Source organism: Lepidochelys kempii, chromosome 10 (assembly GCF_965140265.1).
Source record: "Lepidochelys kempii isolate rLepKem1 chromosome 10, rLepKem1.hap2, whole genome shotgun sequence".
In the NCBI taxonomy this organism is placed as follows: Eukaryota; Metazoa; Chordata; order Testudines; family Cheloniidae; genus Lepidochelys; species Lepidochelys kempii.
Window position 1 is genome coordinate 52,160,548 of NC_133265.1, and position 16,718 is coordinate 52,177,265.

Sequence of the window (16,718 nt, forward strand, 5' to 3'; positions counted from 1 at the left end):
TTCCGGGAGTGGCATGGGGCTACGGCACACAGGCAGCCAGCCTGAGCGCTGCTGCGCCACTGGACTTTTAGCGGCCCAGAGATCGCGATCGACTGGCAAAGACTCAAGGATTGACCAGTCTATCATGAACAACGGGTTGGTGACCACTGAATTGTATATAATTATTGATTTATTTTTGCAGGGCCCCCCTTAGCCCGAGGCCCTGGGCTGCAGTCCCTAAAGCCCCTGCATTAATCTGGCCCTGACTATGGCTTTCCTAGAATAGCCTTGGAACCAAAGCACTTGAGTTTTAAACTTCATGTATAAAGGCCTAAAAGTTTCAAAGTAAGAGAGAGAATTCTGTGTGTTTATCTCCCTTCCCCATTTGGCTAATAAATTCCATAAACAATTAGGCAGAAAGTGTCATTCTCAAGCTTAAACCCCAAAGATGCAATTTATATAGTAAGCAAGCTCAAAATGCCCCCTGAAAAGCCCTCTGACTCCAGAATGCTGCACAGGGGAACCTGTAGGAGATAGACTGGCTTCTAGAAGCACAGTGATTAAACCCCTTTCCCCTGAAAAACAATCCATTTAATTACCGTAAGCCAGAAACACGGTGACAGCTACTCTGGCTCCCTGCCACAGGATCGCTTATCCAGCAGCTGAGCATGCCTGCCAATGGCATCCAGCCATTCAGAAGCGACATGCTGGAGTACCATGTCCACAGCAGATGTTCAGATGGATGAAAGTAAAATATAAGGCACAACAGATCTAATACAGATAATATCTAGTGGTGTCAAAAACATATTTCCAAGCTCTCTGTTGGGTGTGTATGGAAATCCTTGCACAGGTGCTTGTCTGAGAAATGTATAGCACATATTAATGTTTACCTTCATTCTTCTTCTACAGTGGGGTGGGCAAACTTTTTAGCCTGAGGGCCATATCGGGGTGCGAAACTGTATGAAAGGCCAGGCAGGGAAGGCTGTGCCTCCAAACAGCCTGGCCCCTGCCCCCTCCCACTTCCTGCCCCCTGACTGTCCCCCTAGGAATCCCTGACCCATCCAACCCCCCCTACTCCTTGTCCCCTGACTGCCCCCTCCTGGGACGCACCCCCCGCCCCAAACTGTCCCCCCTGGGATCCCACCCCCTATCCAAGCCTCCCACTCCCTGTCCCCTGACTGCCTCGACCTATCCACACCCCTGCCCCCTGACAGGCCCCCCGGGACCCCGCCCTCTATCCAACTCCCCCTGTTTCCTGACCACCCCAGAACCTCTGCTCCATCCAACAACCCCCTGCTCCCTGTCCCCTGACTGCCCCCCGGGACCCCTTACCCAACCCCCACACTGCTGCATGCGCGCCGCCACCGCCCCCTTACCATGCCACTCAGAGCGGCAGGAGCTTGCAGCCCCACTGCCCGCATGGCTGCGGGGGAGGGTGAACAGCAGGGGAGGGGCTGGGGTTGAGCCTCACAGGCCAGGAGCTCAGGGGCCGGGCAGCATGCAGCATGCAGGCCGGATGTGGCCTGTGGGCCGTAGTTTTCCCACCTCTGTTCTACAGTCAGGACACAAAATAGGTTGTCTTGGTTGGGAAGTGACCCAAGTTTTCCAAATTCTCTGGTTGCTTTTGAAGCTCTAGCATCTCTTTGTAGTATTCTCTCTAGTTCATACAAAATACACATGTAGATATAGAAATGAATCGACTCTTCCCCCAGCAATATGGTCTGAGTATATTTGGGCTCCTGTACTTTTGGCTCCACTCTCAGTGCTCATACTCCACTCACTCATCCTCTTCCCACGATAATATGTTGTCTTATCTGTTGCATTCTTAGAGCTGGACCTGAACCAAAACCCCAGAGTTAAACACTCTCACACTTTAAGGTGTTCCAATCCAGAGCCACATTTTGTGCCTGAAATCCAGCTCTACTTCTCCGTGTAAGGTGGTGCCCTATTAAGTCAACTGAAAGATTTACACTGATTTCAATAATCTTTGGATCAGGCCCTTGTCATTTTACTTGATTTTAAAGTACTGTGCTTGAGCCTTGAAACCTGAATCACCAACAATTGTATGCATCTGATGAAGTGGGTTTTAGCCCACAAAAGCTTATGCCCAAATACATTTGTTAGTCTCTAAGGTGCCATGAGAACTCCTTGTTTTTTTAGTGTTGTTTATGAACCATCAGGCACAAGTGACTCACCAAGCACTTTCAGGCAACAGCACTAAGAAAAAGGAAAAAGCCTCTTGTAAAATCAGAAATGTCTCCAGAGGTTGGGTGGAAGCATTTAGCTTTGAGCCCCACACATCCATGATGTAGCCTATGTTGCAGTCTGCAGGAATCACTTCTGGTTGAGACTGGTTGAAATGGTGGCGCTGTCGGAACTGACGGAAGTGCAGGAGCCTCCAGGGAGCAAGTAGGCACATGGCCTGAAGGAGGAAAGTTCAGTGGGGGGAGCACACTCTGTGAGGAGGCGATGGCACATGCAGATGAGGCAACCTCTCCTCAGCTAAGGCAAACAGTTCATGAGGCTCAGGGGCTGGCCCAAGTCTCTCCAGTGTCAGAGGTACACGCTCCTCAGCAACCGGCCCTGGTATGGGAGCCGGAGCGGAGAACTGCCATGGAACCGAAGATTCCCTGGACCTTGGCAGTGTCAGCCTGGAAGGACTGTGAGGTTCAGTCAGCGGTACCGACGGATCCGACGGTCTGTGTGGTTTCTTGTGCACCATGGAATGCGCCGCTTCTCTGTGGCCAGAACTCGTGGACGGGGAGAGGATTCAAGAATTTCATTGGTTAATGGACAGAGCTCTCATACCCACCAAAACTGCATCACCCTTGAGGAACAAGAGCTCCATATGCCTGTGTGGGGCTCATTTTCACCTTACAGCAATAACAACTTCCAAACAGAGCACTTCCTGGGGATTAATGACCAGCTGGGGCCCCTTGCACTGCACCTTGCACCCACAATCCCTTGCAGCTGGTTGTTAATCCCCAAGAAATGCCCTGTACTGGGGTCGTACATACATACAAAATACGCTCACTCACTCATTTGGTACCAGGTTGTTGACAGCTGGAAAAAAAAAAGCAATGGGGGAAAAGGGTGGGGTCTCTGGCCTTTTTTAAACAGTCAAGAAACTTCCTGGGTTTTGAAGTCCTAGCCCAGTGAGGTTCCACTGAGGCAGCCAGAACAACCCTGAGAATTATTCTTATTAATTTGCAGTAGCCTTGACTTATGTTGTGGGTGCTTTCCAAGCGCTTCAGTACAGTCCTGCTCTGAGGAGCACTCAGTCTAAGGACTGTGTTGTAACACAGCAAGTGCCTGTACCCAACTGTGTTATGGCAGTTGTTGCTGATGTGTGCTGGAATTCAGGCTGTAACTCTTTCTGGGACATGGTTTGATCTCATCTGGACAGCCAAAGACAACAGGGGTAATTGGGGCCTAACGCAAGGTCCTTTGTGGCTTGGGAACTCTGAAGACTTATTTACAGCACTTGGGCTAACTTAATTCAAACTCTCTCCCCCCCCCCGCCCCAAACCAACCAACCAAAACCCCACAAGCTTCTGAAACTTAAGGCCATTCAAAGAGAAACAATACTGGCTCCAGCAGTCAGCAATACCTTACAATCCACTGCATGTACCCGCCAACACCATTAGTGAAGCCAGGTTAGTTTACTCTTGGGGGTATAGAAATAGCAGTAAGGAATGTGTGCCTGCTCGTTGGGGAAATGGGGCAACTCTGTTGCTACAGAGACTGGGACAAACAAAACCGTTTTTCAATGGTGCAGTAGCTAAATCACCAAAGGCCAAATTGGGCCATAGTCTCTGGAGCCTTGTCCCAGGAGCCCACACTGTTCTGCTGCATGAAGATTGCAGTGGGGAGAATCTGAAGAACTCAAGCAGGAGTCCACATACTGGATGCATCACAGGGCTTTGTTCTGCAGGGACTTTTAGCTCCAGCCTGCTGCAGGAGCTTTAAAAGTCAAGGGAGGGCAGTCAGTGGATCTGCTGCTACCTGTATTTTACCAGCCATTTTCACCCATGGAAGAGGAGTGCACTGGCTGGGAGGATGGGTGATACTGCAGACCCAAAGCAGTAGCAATACATGGCAGGAGGCCTAAGGGGAGGATTTCCCCCTACCCCCTGAGGTTCCTACAGCTCCCCTTTATAGCATCCCTGACAGCATTTCTGGTTGGCTCTTAGCCTCCTGTGCAGAGCTCTGCCCTATGGTTTCCCTTGTTTAGCTGCGTTTTCTGTAGTTCATTTCTCTTCCTGGTTTTGATTTTTTCTGGACAGCAAAACTATCTGCACAAATAAAATCATCCTGCTCTCCTGTCTGCTTCACACTCTGGAATGTGCATAATACTCTTTAGCATGTAAACAGGTAGAGTAGCACTAAGGGTGAGGAGGGAAAAATCTGTGCAGGTTTCCTGTAACACTGTAATAGTACTTTTTTCTCTCAAAAGAAGGTAGAACATTTTAATGCTAATTTTAACCACACAAACTAGTTGCTCAGCAATAAGGGAATACTGTGTTTTAAAATAGAAATGTATTTGCTGAGTCTCCGTAAATTCTGACACGAACAGGAGTTCATAAACAGCTTAGATAGACTCAGGCTATGGCTGCATTAGACATCTTACAGTGTAGTCAGGGTAGCAGTGTAGTTGCCACCCTAAACCAACAAGAGCTCTCCAGTTAACTTCATTAATCCAATGAGAGCTGGTAGCTAACATAGTGCTGTCCACACCAGCACTTAGGTCAGTATCACTTATGTTACTCGGGGGTGCGTGTGTGTGGCTTATTCACACCCCTGAGTGACATAAGTGGAAGTGTAGACATAGCTATACAGTAACTCCTCACTTAATGTGGTCCAGGATTAATGTTATTTCATTGTTATGTTGCTGATCAATTAGAGAACATGCTCGTTAAAAGTTGTGCAATGCTCCCTTATAACATTGTTTGGCAGCCGCCCGCTTCGGCCACTGCTTGCAGGAAGAGCAGCCTGCTGGAGCTAGCTGGTGGGGGGCTCGGAACCAGGGTGGGCCGGCAGCCCCCGTACCAGCTCCCCTAAGTTCCCTGTGCAGCAGCCGCCCATCAGACTATCAATTGCCGGGCAGCTCAGCTGTCCCTCCCCGCGCCGCCCTGTGCTGCTCCTGCCCTCTGCCTTGGAGCTGTTCCTGGGAGACTCCTGCTTTCTGTCGATAGGGCTGTTTCTGTTGACTGCGAACCGCTCTCTGCTGGTGCACTATGTTGGGGTTCAGGCTCTGGCTGAGCCTCTTGTATAGGGTTATCTGCTTCTGCTGGTGCAGGTTCAGTGGGCCCTCTGGCATTGGGGTTGCAGTGCGGGCACTGGTTCTGGTGCTGGTTGTTCCGCCAGTTCCAAGACTGGCTCTCTCTGGGTCTCTGTGACTGGTTCCACTATTGCTGTTGCAGATGTTGGCATGAGGTCCGGTTCCATTACCTCTGACCGGGTCCTGGTAGAAGTTTCCGGAACAGAGCTAGGCGTGACAGCTTGCTTAGCCTGGCTGCGGGTGACCATTCCCACCCTCTTGGGTAGCTTCACATGATTGGTCAAGTCTTCCCCCAACAGCATGGGGATTGGATAAACATCATAAACTGCAAAAGTCCACATTCCTGACCAGCCCTTGTACTGGACAGGCAACGTGGCTGTAGGCAAATTGAAAGAGTTGGACTTGAAGGGTTGAATTGTTACTTAGATCTCTGGGTCGATTAAATGGGGGTCCACTAAGGAAGCATAGATAGCCAACACTTGTGCTCCGGTGTCCCTCTACGTGGTGACCTTCTTCCCGCCCACACTCTCAGTTTCCCTCCACTCCGAGGGTATCTGGGAGGCATCTGGGCTTGAGGACCTCTGGTGTGATTCTGGGGCAATGAACTGTAATCTGTTGGGGTTCTTGGGACAGTTGGCCTTTACATGCCCCAGCTCATTACATTTAAATCATCATCCAGCTGATGGATCACTGGGGTGAGGTGGGTTGCTGGATAACGGTATGGCAGGACGATAAGGTGTCTGGAGTGTTCCTTGGTTAGGGCCTTGGGCTGTCCCCGCTAGTAGGGTGAGGTCAGAGGTTGTCCCTTCTGGTCTCCGCTCCAACTGCAATTAGGATTGTTCCTCTCTCCTCCCTCCACCCGTTTTGTTCCAGTTTGCCCCTTCTGATATTCGCCCCAACTGCTACTAGTTTTTTTCTTTTCTGCCACCTCCACCCATTTGGCTCCAATCTCCCCCGCCTCAGTTACAGTTGTGGGCTTCCCATCTAGGATGTATCTTTCTATTTCCTCAGGAACACCCTCTAAGAACTGCTCCATTTGCATTAGGAAGGGCAGCTCTTCTGGAGATTTAACACTTGCTCCTGATATCTAGGCATCCCAATGTTTCACAATGTGGTAGGTATGTCAGGTAAATGACACGTCTGGTTTCCACCTTAGGGCTCTGAACCGCTGACAGAAATGCTTGGGTGTTAGCCCCATTCTGACTCTCGCCTTGGTTTTAAACAGTTCATACTTGTTCATGTGTTCCTTAGGCATTTCAGCCGCCACCTCGGCTAAGGGTCCACTGAGCTGCGGCCTCAGCTCAACCATGTATTGGTCTGTAGAGATGCTGTATCCAAGGCAGGCCCTTTTGAAGTTTTCTAAGAAGGCCTCGGTATCATCGCCTGCCCTGTAGGTGGGGAACTTCCTGGGATGTGAAGCGGTACTTGGAGGATTGCTAGGGTTTGTTGGTATATTCTGCTGAGCCTTTGCCTTCTCCATCTCCAGTGCATGCTTCCTCTCTTTTTCCTTTTCCTCCCGTTCTTTTTCCCTTGCCTCCATTTCTTTTTCCCTTGCCTCCATTTCTTTTTCCCTTGCCTCCATAGCTTTCCTGTGGGCAGTCTCTTGGGTTTTTTCTGCCTTTCACTGCCTCCAGTTCTCTCCTGTGGGCAGCCTCCATTTCCTCCTCAGCATGCTTCCATTCTTTTTCCTTTACCTCCATAGCTCTCCTGTGGGCAGCCTCTTTGGCTTTTTCCACCTTGGATTCTGTCATCTTAGCCTCTCTGTTTTTAACTAACTTTACACCCGAGAGTTAATAAAAACAAAAAACATGGCTTGTAAAACTTTGCCTTGTTCTTGAACCCTATGCTGCCACCACCAAGCGTGTTAAACAAAGAACAGGGAAAGAGCCCACTTGGAGACATCTTCCCCCCAAGCCCTACACCCCCTTTCCTGGGGAAGGCTTGATAAAAATCCTCACCAATTTGCATAGGTGAACACAGACCCAAACCCTTGGATCTTAAGAACAATGAAAAAGCAATCAGGATCTTAAAAGAAGAATTTTAATTAAAGAAAAAGTAAAAGAATCACCTCTGTAAAATCAGGATGGTAAAAACCTTACAGGGTAATCAGATTCAAAACATAGAGAATCCCTCTAGGCAAAACCTTAAGTTACAAAAAGACACAAAAACAGGAATATATATTCCATTCAGCACAGCTTATTTACCAGCCATTTAAACAAAAGAAAATCTAACGCATTTCTAGCTAGATTGCTTACTAACTTTTTACAGGAGTTCTGAAGAGCATTCCTGACCTGGTCCTGGCAAAAGCATCAGACAGACAGATCCTTTGTTCCCGCCCCCACCCCTCAGCTTTGAAAGTAACTTGTCTTCTTATTGGTCATTTTGGTCAGGTGCCAGCGAGGTTATCCTAGCTTCTTAACCCTTTACAGGTGAAAGGGTTTTGCATCTGGCCAGGAGGGATTTTATAGTTCTGTATACAGAAAGGTGGTTACCCTTCCCTTTATATTTATGACAGAGGGTTGCTAATATCAGGGTGTCCCACTCTCCCTGCTCCTGTACCCCATCTCCACAAAGCACGGGTGGGGGGAGAGGGGGAAGGACAGGACAGAGCTCAAGACTGAGGGAGCTTGCTGGCAGCAGCTGCTGCCTTAACTTGCTGATCTACTTAAAAAGGCAGTGTACTTAGAGTGGGGTCAGCATACTTAAAGAGGCAATGTGCGTCTCTCTCTCTCTCTCTCTCTCTCTCTCACACACACACAGTGTGTCTGTCTTTCTGCCATGCTGTGTCTCCTCTCTCCGTTTGTGCTGCCGTGTAGAGTGTGAGGCTACATTAACATGTTAACCTTTGAGGGCTTAGACGAGTGCTAGTTCATCATTTAGCAGCAAGGCTTTCCCCGGGAAATATCCCACCCTCTTCCACCCCCTGACTCCATCACCTCAACCAAGCTTCACAATCATCGTTGTGTACAGTATTAAATTGCTTAAAACTTAAACTGTGTGTAGATATCTATATATAAAATATAGGCTTTTGTCTGGTGAAAAAAATTTCCCTGGAACCTAACCCCCTATTTACATTAATACTTATGGGGAAATTGGATTCGCTTAACATTGTTTCGCTTAAAGTAGCATTTTTTCAGGAACATAACTACACGTTCAGCAAGGAGTTACTTTAGTTAAGCTTGTATGCAGTGTAGTTGTAGCTGTGTAGGTCCCAGACTATTAGAGAGACAAGATGGATGAGGTAGTATCTTTTACTAGATCAGTTTCTGTTGGTGAGAGAAAAAAGCTTTCAGGTCATACAGACCACTTCTTCAGGGCTGGGAAAGGTACTTCAAGCAGCACAGCTAAATGCAAACTGGAACAGATTGTTTAGCATAAGTAGTTAGCACATATTGTAAGGGGATGTTTGAGGTAGAGTGCCCCATTATGGTCATTCTCCCACAAATTTCTTTTCAGAAATATTACAGGACTGTATCAGAGCTCTCACTTGGCCTTAGGCCCTCATCCAAAAAAACACTGAAGTTGAAAGACTAATTGACTTCAGGGGACTTTTCATCAAGCTCATAGTATACATAACACTTTGCAAGTGAAAAATGGCCAAGTCTTTGCTGCCAAAAGGAGCTTGCAATTAAATTATTTCTGGTAGCATTTTAGTATGGAAACTGGAGAACACTGTTAAAGGTGCTGATCCTCAAAGAGATCTGCAAATGCAGTTTCTAAGCAGGGCTCTGCATATGAATAAGGGCCCACACTTTGCAGGACTGGGGCCACAGTTAGTTTTTTGTTCCCGATACTTGTATCTCATATTTGCTGTTCAATGCTGTATACAGATGAAACTGATTTTCATACGACTTTGCAAGCTGCTGTATGAAATGTGCATCTCATCTTATACTTGTCAGTTGCAGTGGACTAACAATGTTCAGGAGGAGCTGCTATTTAAAAAAAATTGCAAAGTAGGAAGAAGAGACCAATATATATTAATGCTACACTAACGACTCCTGGCATTAGATGACCTATGAGTGAAGAAGTGACAAAATGGGACCCAATAAGGGTGTCCTTATACAGCCAAATCTTCCACTTAAATCAATGGGAATTTGGCCTTTGTAGGACATGCGGTATTTGAACGCAATAGCTTCCTAGGTTACAAGGATGTAGAATTTCAGTGGGTTACAGAAATCAGTTTATGAGGCTGTGGGAAATGGAGCAGCCAAGGTCAACATTTTACTAACTATTAACAGAAATAGCATTTCAATTCTCTGCACAGAAAAGGTTTTTTGTGAATTCTTCAATGCTCTCCCCTATATAAATCAACTGACCCACATCCACATTGCTTACTAAGCACCATTCAGTTTTAGGGGTACGCTATGTTTATGCAATACTCAGGAATAGTTTACAAATTGGCAGAGCTCTGGCTTAGAGACAATGAGATAGGTTTTCAGTTGCAGCCAAGAATCCTATTCACGTTTATACTGATTTTCCATAGCGTAACTCTTGGAAAGAACACAAAACACACTGAAGAAGGAAAATTACACAGCCTTCCTCCATTAAAAAAAAAAAAAAAAAAAGAGTATTCCTGTGTGTGTTTTCCAAGAGAACATATTAGGATGGAAAATCTCCACTTATTTTCTCTATAATATTAACCTTTCATTAACCTTTTTGCCTTAATTCCCAATCATTCTTTCATTGATGTTCCTATTTTATTAAATAAAAAACCCCCTCAAAATACAAATCTTTGTCCAAAAAAAAAGTCTGAGGAAAGATATCCCACTTCACAGTGGACTGGCTGATATTTTTTAATCTCCTCCTCTTTTGATTCTTTGTATTTTTTTGCTTGCTAATTATTTTGGGCCAACTTCTGCTCTTACTTCCACCTGTAAGAATTGAGAGTAATTCCACTGAAGTTAGTGATCTTAACCCAGTTTTCCACTAGTGGAAATGAGAGCAGAAATTGGCCCGTTAAATTCCTCTTAGAGCTAATTCTCTAAAGGGTCATGTCCCATTGATGGGGACTGACAATATTTTAGTGAGAAAGGACAGATCACAGGTGACTGGAAAAAGTACCTAATAGACATTATAATTGCAAAGCACTACAGCATGTTTAAAGTGCTAGACAAGTAATACATAATGGTAGATTTCAATCTGCCAAATGTGTTCTGGCATTCACGGAAGAAATGAATTGGACTGTCACACGAGAACGTACGCTGCAGAAAACTCAAAATGACATGGGATTCAGTGATTTAACAAAATCAATTTTCTATTAACTCAGTTTCCTGAGTTAGCATTTCTGCTGTAAGGAATGGGCAACAGCAGTAGGGAGAGAAACCCATGTTTGTTAGGAGTTAGATTTGGGTCTAAAAAGTGGAACAACTGATCCTGCATGCAAACATCCATGTGTCTTGCCTGCTAAAGAACTATAGGAGTGGGCCCACAATGGCAAGTGGCTCAGGGGTATGAAATACATGATTAGCATGATCCAAACAGATTTTATTGTGCCAATACAAGTGTACGTTTGTGTGCACTGCCTGGGGCTAGAGTCAGCAAATAAAAGCCACGTGCGGCTGGCTCATTCTCTAGAGCTCACATTTACCTTCAGTTCTCCAAGGAGAAGGCAGGCATTTATTTGCCTATTGTGAAGGTTCATAATAACCACCACAGCACTTCACTTGAGGAAAGTTACTACAGGAGCTGAGAGAAAGAATGTGACTTTCAGCTGAATTCACATCTCTGTTGGCAGACATCTGCCATTTTAAGATCATCTCATTCAGAGATATTGAAAACGTAACAACCACACAAGAAGGGGGAAGCATTATTCATTGCTTCCTTGAAGGCAAGAGATTTTAATGTGCATGCATAAAAGGTTTGTCCTTACTCAAGCGTATAGTAGTTTAAAACTAAGCACACAAGGACAGTCTATAGGACCATTAAAACAGCCATTGGGAGAGGCAGTATACTCTGCAACATTTAACTAAGGGCTGAGAGCCAAGAATGCCTCCATTCACATCCCAGCCCACCCAATGACTCACTGCGTGGCCTAGGGCCCAGTCCTACAAAACAATACTACCTAGCATAGGATTTACTACTGTGAGCAGTCCCATCAACTTCACAACAGTGAGCAAGCACAGGATTGGACTCTTACAGCCCCATTATCTGGCATTCCAACCTTGCACTAAGGAAGGGTTATTATTATTAATCTATTTTGCACCTCTGGTATTTTCACATATTCTGAGGGATAGCCCCATCCAAGTTAGATCAGACCTAGAGCTCCTCTAACATATTCTGCTTGTTTCCTATAGCCATGGCCTATAGCCATGGGTCATGGGAAACAGACAATAGCTGAAGCAGGGAATTGCTCTGGCAATGTTCTAGCCCACCCTTACATTCGGGACTTGGTGGGGGGCAGATATAGTGCTATGACAGTAGCTCTGCACCATTGAGGGAGGCCTGTGACACTGGAAATATTCCTGCCATGTTATTTCCATCCCCTTTCTATAGTGGCCAGGGGCAATGGAGAAGCAGCTCCAGTATATCTTCCCTCCTCCTCAGTTACTACCTGAAAACATTTCATGCTTCCTTATCCTTCCACTATTTCTTACAGAGCACGAGACATTGTGAGTTCCTTAGTTTCCATCAGTTGCCCAGGATCCAGTAGTACAAACCTTTGGATGATCTAGAAGCATCTTTTTAACTTGCTCTCATTCCACTATCCTGGCTGCTGGGAGAAAGGAAGAAGGATGGGTAGCGTACCCCCTTTCCGAGCAACCAGGTTGTGTGCATAGAAGAAAAAGGGGATGAGGCATAATAGTCACCAATCCACCCACTCCCCATTTTTTCAAGTTTTCCAGAGCAGGCAATTAAAATAAAGACAAATACATGTTTAGAATCCAGCTGCTGAAACTGTGAGGGGGGAGGAAAAGAATAGCTCATTCAGAGTGGGCTTGACCACAGAACTTTCAAAGAGTTACTATTTCAAGTACATTAATATCTAAGATATACAAATATGCCATGTGGGATTTTCAGATGCGCTCATTGTTGGGAGTTTTGTCACTGACTTCACTGAGAACCGAGTTAGGCCAAGGCCAAGGCCTTTTGAAAATCCTATCCACCAGTAAAGAGAGATGGGTCTGAACTGTAAAACTGGTTCAGAGTGTGAGGATACATGTCTTTACTGCCTAGTTAACTACTTGACTGTGAAATAATGTTCAAGCTACACAGAATGGTATATTAGCAGCTGGCAAGACATGCTAACTATCCCAAGGAGCCAGACAATTCGAGTTAAAAGCACTACCATACTCAAAATAAGGGTTTGGACAGACTCAAGTTAGGGGCAATACTTGAGTTATGATTTGATTTTAACTCTGCGGTGAAGACAAGTCCTGAGTGTGTTTGGATTGGGAGGTTTGGTTTGGACCAATCTCTAAGAATATACACGCAGAACAATAATTAAAAATTAAGAGCATGTTATTATAGCACATATAGTTTTTTAAAAATTTGTTAACTACTGTGACCCTCTAGTAATAGGGCAAACAAAATGTAATATGTTATTCATTTTGGCATAGTTTTCACTTTACTTTTAGAGAAGATGGAAAGCCAGCTTTTCAATATATTTTATCCCGATGAGCCACATCCATGCATACTCATGCTTTACATAGACAAAAAGCTGAAAAGATTAAAAATATAAATCACAGGACAGCAAAATTTTAAAAAATGTCCTAAAATGTGCGTTTTATTTCATATCATTATACAACGTTTACATACAGGTATACTTTGAAAATTGCTCAGTATGTGTGTAAAATAAAGTGAGGCAAATACCAATTTATAAATTCCCCCCCAATTCCACACAAATAAAATACATTTTAAAACAATCTCCCAAATTTATGTTTTCTCCAGAATTTACTTAATCTTTCATTTCAACATGAAAAATACAATGGAATGGATACTCAAGTTGAAATGCTGACCTACACATTTGTAATGAGCTGCAGGTATACAAGTTAAAAACCAAAAAGTCTTAAATATTGTATGTGGTTTACAAATCCTTGGTTTTATTGAATTAGCACAGCTCAATAAAACTCAGATAAAATAAATTACCATGCTGGACTAACTTCTGATTTGTACAATATCAAACAAAAGACCACAGCTGTACCTTTTGTTCAAAGTAGCACCAGTCCACACCTGATTTGTCTCTCCAACATTAACTGTCTTGTTATATAGCTGGCACTTGAGGTGATATTCTTTCTGACACATCAAAGATGCCTGGACAGACTAAGCATACTGGTGTTGCTGAACTCTCTACAAAGTGTAGGCAACATTATATTGGGAAATGGCACATTGAAACCATAATAGTTCAACCTGCATATGGCTTGCCCATTTTGGTGTTTTCCTGACCCCTGCCTAGTATTTAGCAGATGTTCCTGTGACTGTGGTGAAACTAAAATAAAAACATGTTTAAGGGGTTTCATGGCAAGCAGGTGTAAAAACAAAGAAATATATATGTGGTTGCAGCTAAGGAGGTTTTCACATGTTGTTTAACTCCAGTAAAGTTTGATCCAGCATCTGATGCATACTAAGGTTTTCTTCTTTGGCATGCGCCACTTTCTCTGTTATGGGATTAGAAAATCAAAATGTGAATAGCAGCTCTTTGGACACATCAATTTTCTTTACATGAAGGCATGCAATCATCACTTATAATGGAGGGGTTTATTATGATAAGAAATGTACATGCTCATAAATACCAATGTTCCCAGCCAAGACAGCAAGGGAACGGTCCAACTAACAAAATGAACTGCAAGTGATGCAAGTTTTGAACTGTTCTGCAGCTATGTATGTTAAAAACAACACATTGCCAAAAATGGACTAGATTTTTGTAAATTCCAGAAGCCATGTGCTGTGGAAATGGGGAGGTTTAATTTTTTTTTAATGAACAGGCTAATAAATGACAGACTTTGCTAATCTGTATTCTAGGCAGTGCCACACTTTTGAAGTCGCATTATAATTCATAACTTGCAGAGAATGAGAACAAAAGAACCAAAAACTGAAATTAACAAGTTATATTAGCTGCTAAATAAAACAACAACAGTTTTATTGGCAGTTAGTAGTTTTATGTTGCATGCACACTTTTTTTTTTTTTTAATAGAACAGTCATTTAACACTCTTACGTGACATAGTATGTGAGCACAATGTTCTGGAGCTACATGCTACCAGAATCCAGTAAAACCGACTTTATTCTGATGCAAGCATACCTCTAAACTGACCAGGTATTTCCAAAAGGGGTTTCTATTTCAGGACTGCTTTTATTCAAATACAAGCCAATTTTATTGTAATTCAAAAGAGTGCATTAAATTTCCAGATACAAAGCAGCTGGGAATATATTTTATTTTGGTTTTGAAACCTGAATCTTGGCTAATATTTTTCTTCCTCTATTTACCAGTAAAACTCCAATTTGTGACATCAGCTAAAAAGGATTATGACCTCTCTACAAAGAGGGGGGCTTGTTTTTAAAATACCATCAGCTACCTACTGTAACTGGTACTGAAGTGGAAAGACACTATTACATAGGCAAAGAGAGAATTTGTGGCTGCTCCAAGATACTACGGGAGCCTTATCAGAAGCGTTACTTCTTCCACTTGCACTTCTTTCCCCAAGAGTGAACTGAGAATTTCATCCATTAATTTACAGCAGTTATAATATGTTGGAAATCAATTTATAGGTTTCTTGCATATTTCTACCTTCACTCATTCATTCTTGAGGAACTTCAGAGTAAGTATGTTTAGACACAACTAAGTTTATTCACACTAAAGTTTAATCCTCATTCAATGCCAGCTTTAGTTCATTAGTTAGGCGACTGTTTTGCTCAAGTTGCTGGTAGAGTTGGTCTGTACAGTCAGCAAGCAGGTTAGAAGAAAAAGAGAGGCAGAATGAACAAAGATTAGAAGAGAAACAGGAGAGCAAGAGTTAATAAAGAAACTAGTCACACCACAGACAGTTCAGCAACTAGTTACACACTGAGAGAAAATCTTTACCTTAGGGATCCCTTTATATTCTAGCTCTCTGATGACTAAATACTTACTCCAAAGCTCAAGAAACAGTTTACAATCTATATAGGATTTCTCTAAGACCCCTTTTGTGGAGTAGGCTTGTGAGTCAGGAAAACAAGAAGAAAAATGGGACAATTGCTACAGTATTCTCAGTGAAGCCACGTGAAACAAACTTCCTTGCTTGAATTCACATACATGAGCAATGTACATAGGGTTTACTTGTTTTATGAATGCCAGGACTCCTTGCAGATGTAGAAGGGGTGGCAGAATTGTATTCAATACTAGCTAACTAAAAGCAATAGTATAATCAGCCTTCACTGCAGCAGAAATGCCATAGTCAACAGCACACTATTTCTTGGCTCAATCCAAGTCATACTGAAATCACTGGAGCTTTTCCACTGAGTCTCCCATTTGGAGTTTTACACCATTGAGTTCAACAGGAATTTGCTCAAGATCCACATGCTTCATTGCATGTTCTCTTTATTGTGCAATTTGGTAGTTGAAATGGTACTTTAGGAAGAGAACGTATAGTGAAATAGCTACTGAAATAGGGAGATTTTGAGGTCTTTAAACTGGAATAAAAAAACTCTCAAGTGCCCCTTTGACAGCTTTCACAAAAGACACCTTTCATGTTATAGATGAAATGATAGCATGCAAATTCACAGCTGAATGTGTTTCTTGTACACTACTAAAGGACCGTCAACAGAGTTCATTTTCAAGACTGGACAAAACTCTACAGTATTTAGACACTAAATCTGGAAAGGACTATTCCATGAAGTTGCATTCAGTTTCCCTTTCATTTTTTAGTGTATTTTTCTTGATAGCCTGGCTGTGAATTCTGAGACAGGTCTACACAGATTTCTGAACATCCTTACTCCACAACTTATTCAATTGTGGGGAACCATCCATTTTGCTTCTTTTACCCTTCTTGATAGCTGCAACTGCAGTGCTTTTCCCTGGAAGATAGGTGTCTAGCACCTCACAAAGATGGCAAGACCTTGCCATGAATTAGTTTGTAGGACGCACTTGTGTAATGAGAGGCAAACACCAACTGCTACTCCTGAGAACCCAGGCTCCACTGACCAGGAGAGTAAGATCAGAGGATATACCAGAACACCACTACCAGACTGCCTCAATTTCTCTCTTTTACCTTCTCTTTTCCCACATCAATGTTTTATATTGACATACACTTGGAAACTGTATCCAAACCTAGATGTAGCTAAGCTTCCATTTTAAATGCCAAAATGCATTTAGTGGTTATAGAAACAATACTGTGTTACAATTTGAATTAAAATCTGAATGTTTACCTGTGTCAGTCAAAACTAAAGTTATATAAATCATTGAAGTAAGGATTCCCAATCTTTCTGTGTGCCCAAATTGAGACTAGTTTTAAAATAATTAGCCACACTTGGAAATGTTGATCTTGT

The 16,718-nt window shown here is 43.6% G+C and overlaps 1 protein-coding gene and 1 long non-coding RNA gene across 14 annotated transcripts in view; one reads left to right on the forward strand and one right to left on the reverse strand.

Moving 5' to 3' along the window:
- LOC140894856 (uncharacterized) overlaps window positions 1–16,718 on the forward strand; it is a 27,457-nt gene continuing 10,739 nt past the window's right edge. The window contains exon 1 of the long non-coding RNA XR_012153961.1: window positions 1–135. This is a non-coding gene — a long non-coding RNA (uncharacterized lncRNA). The remainder of the gene's footprint in view (window positions 136–16,718) is intronic.
- Window positions 12,944–16,718, reverse strand: part of TPM1 (tropomyosin 1) — a 23,469-nt gene continuing 19,694 nt past the window's right edge. For 6 of the 13 annotated variants that reach the window (XM_073303601.1, XM_073303600.1, XM_073303599.1 and 3 more), the window contains one exon: window positions 13,861–15,129. In XM_073303601.1, the coding sequence (XP_073159702.1) occupies window positions 15,056–15,129 (74 nt within the window). In that variant the 3' untranslated portion in view covers window positions 13,861–15,055. The other 7 variants (XM_073303593.1, XM_073303590.1, XM_073303589.1 and 4 more) reach the window with 2 other exon arrangements.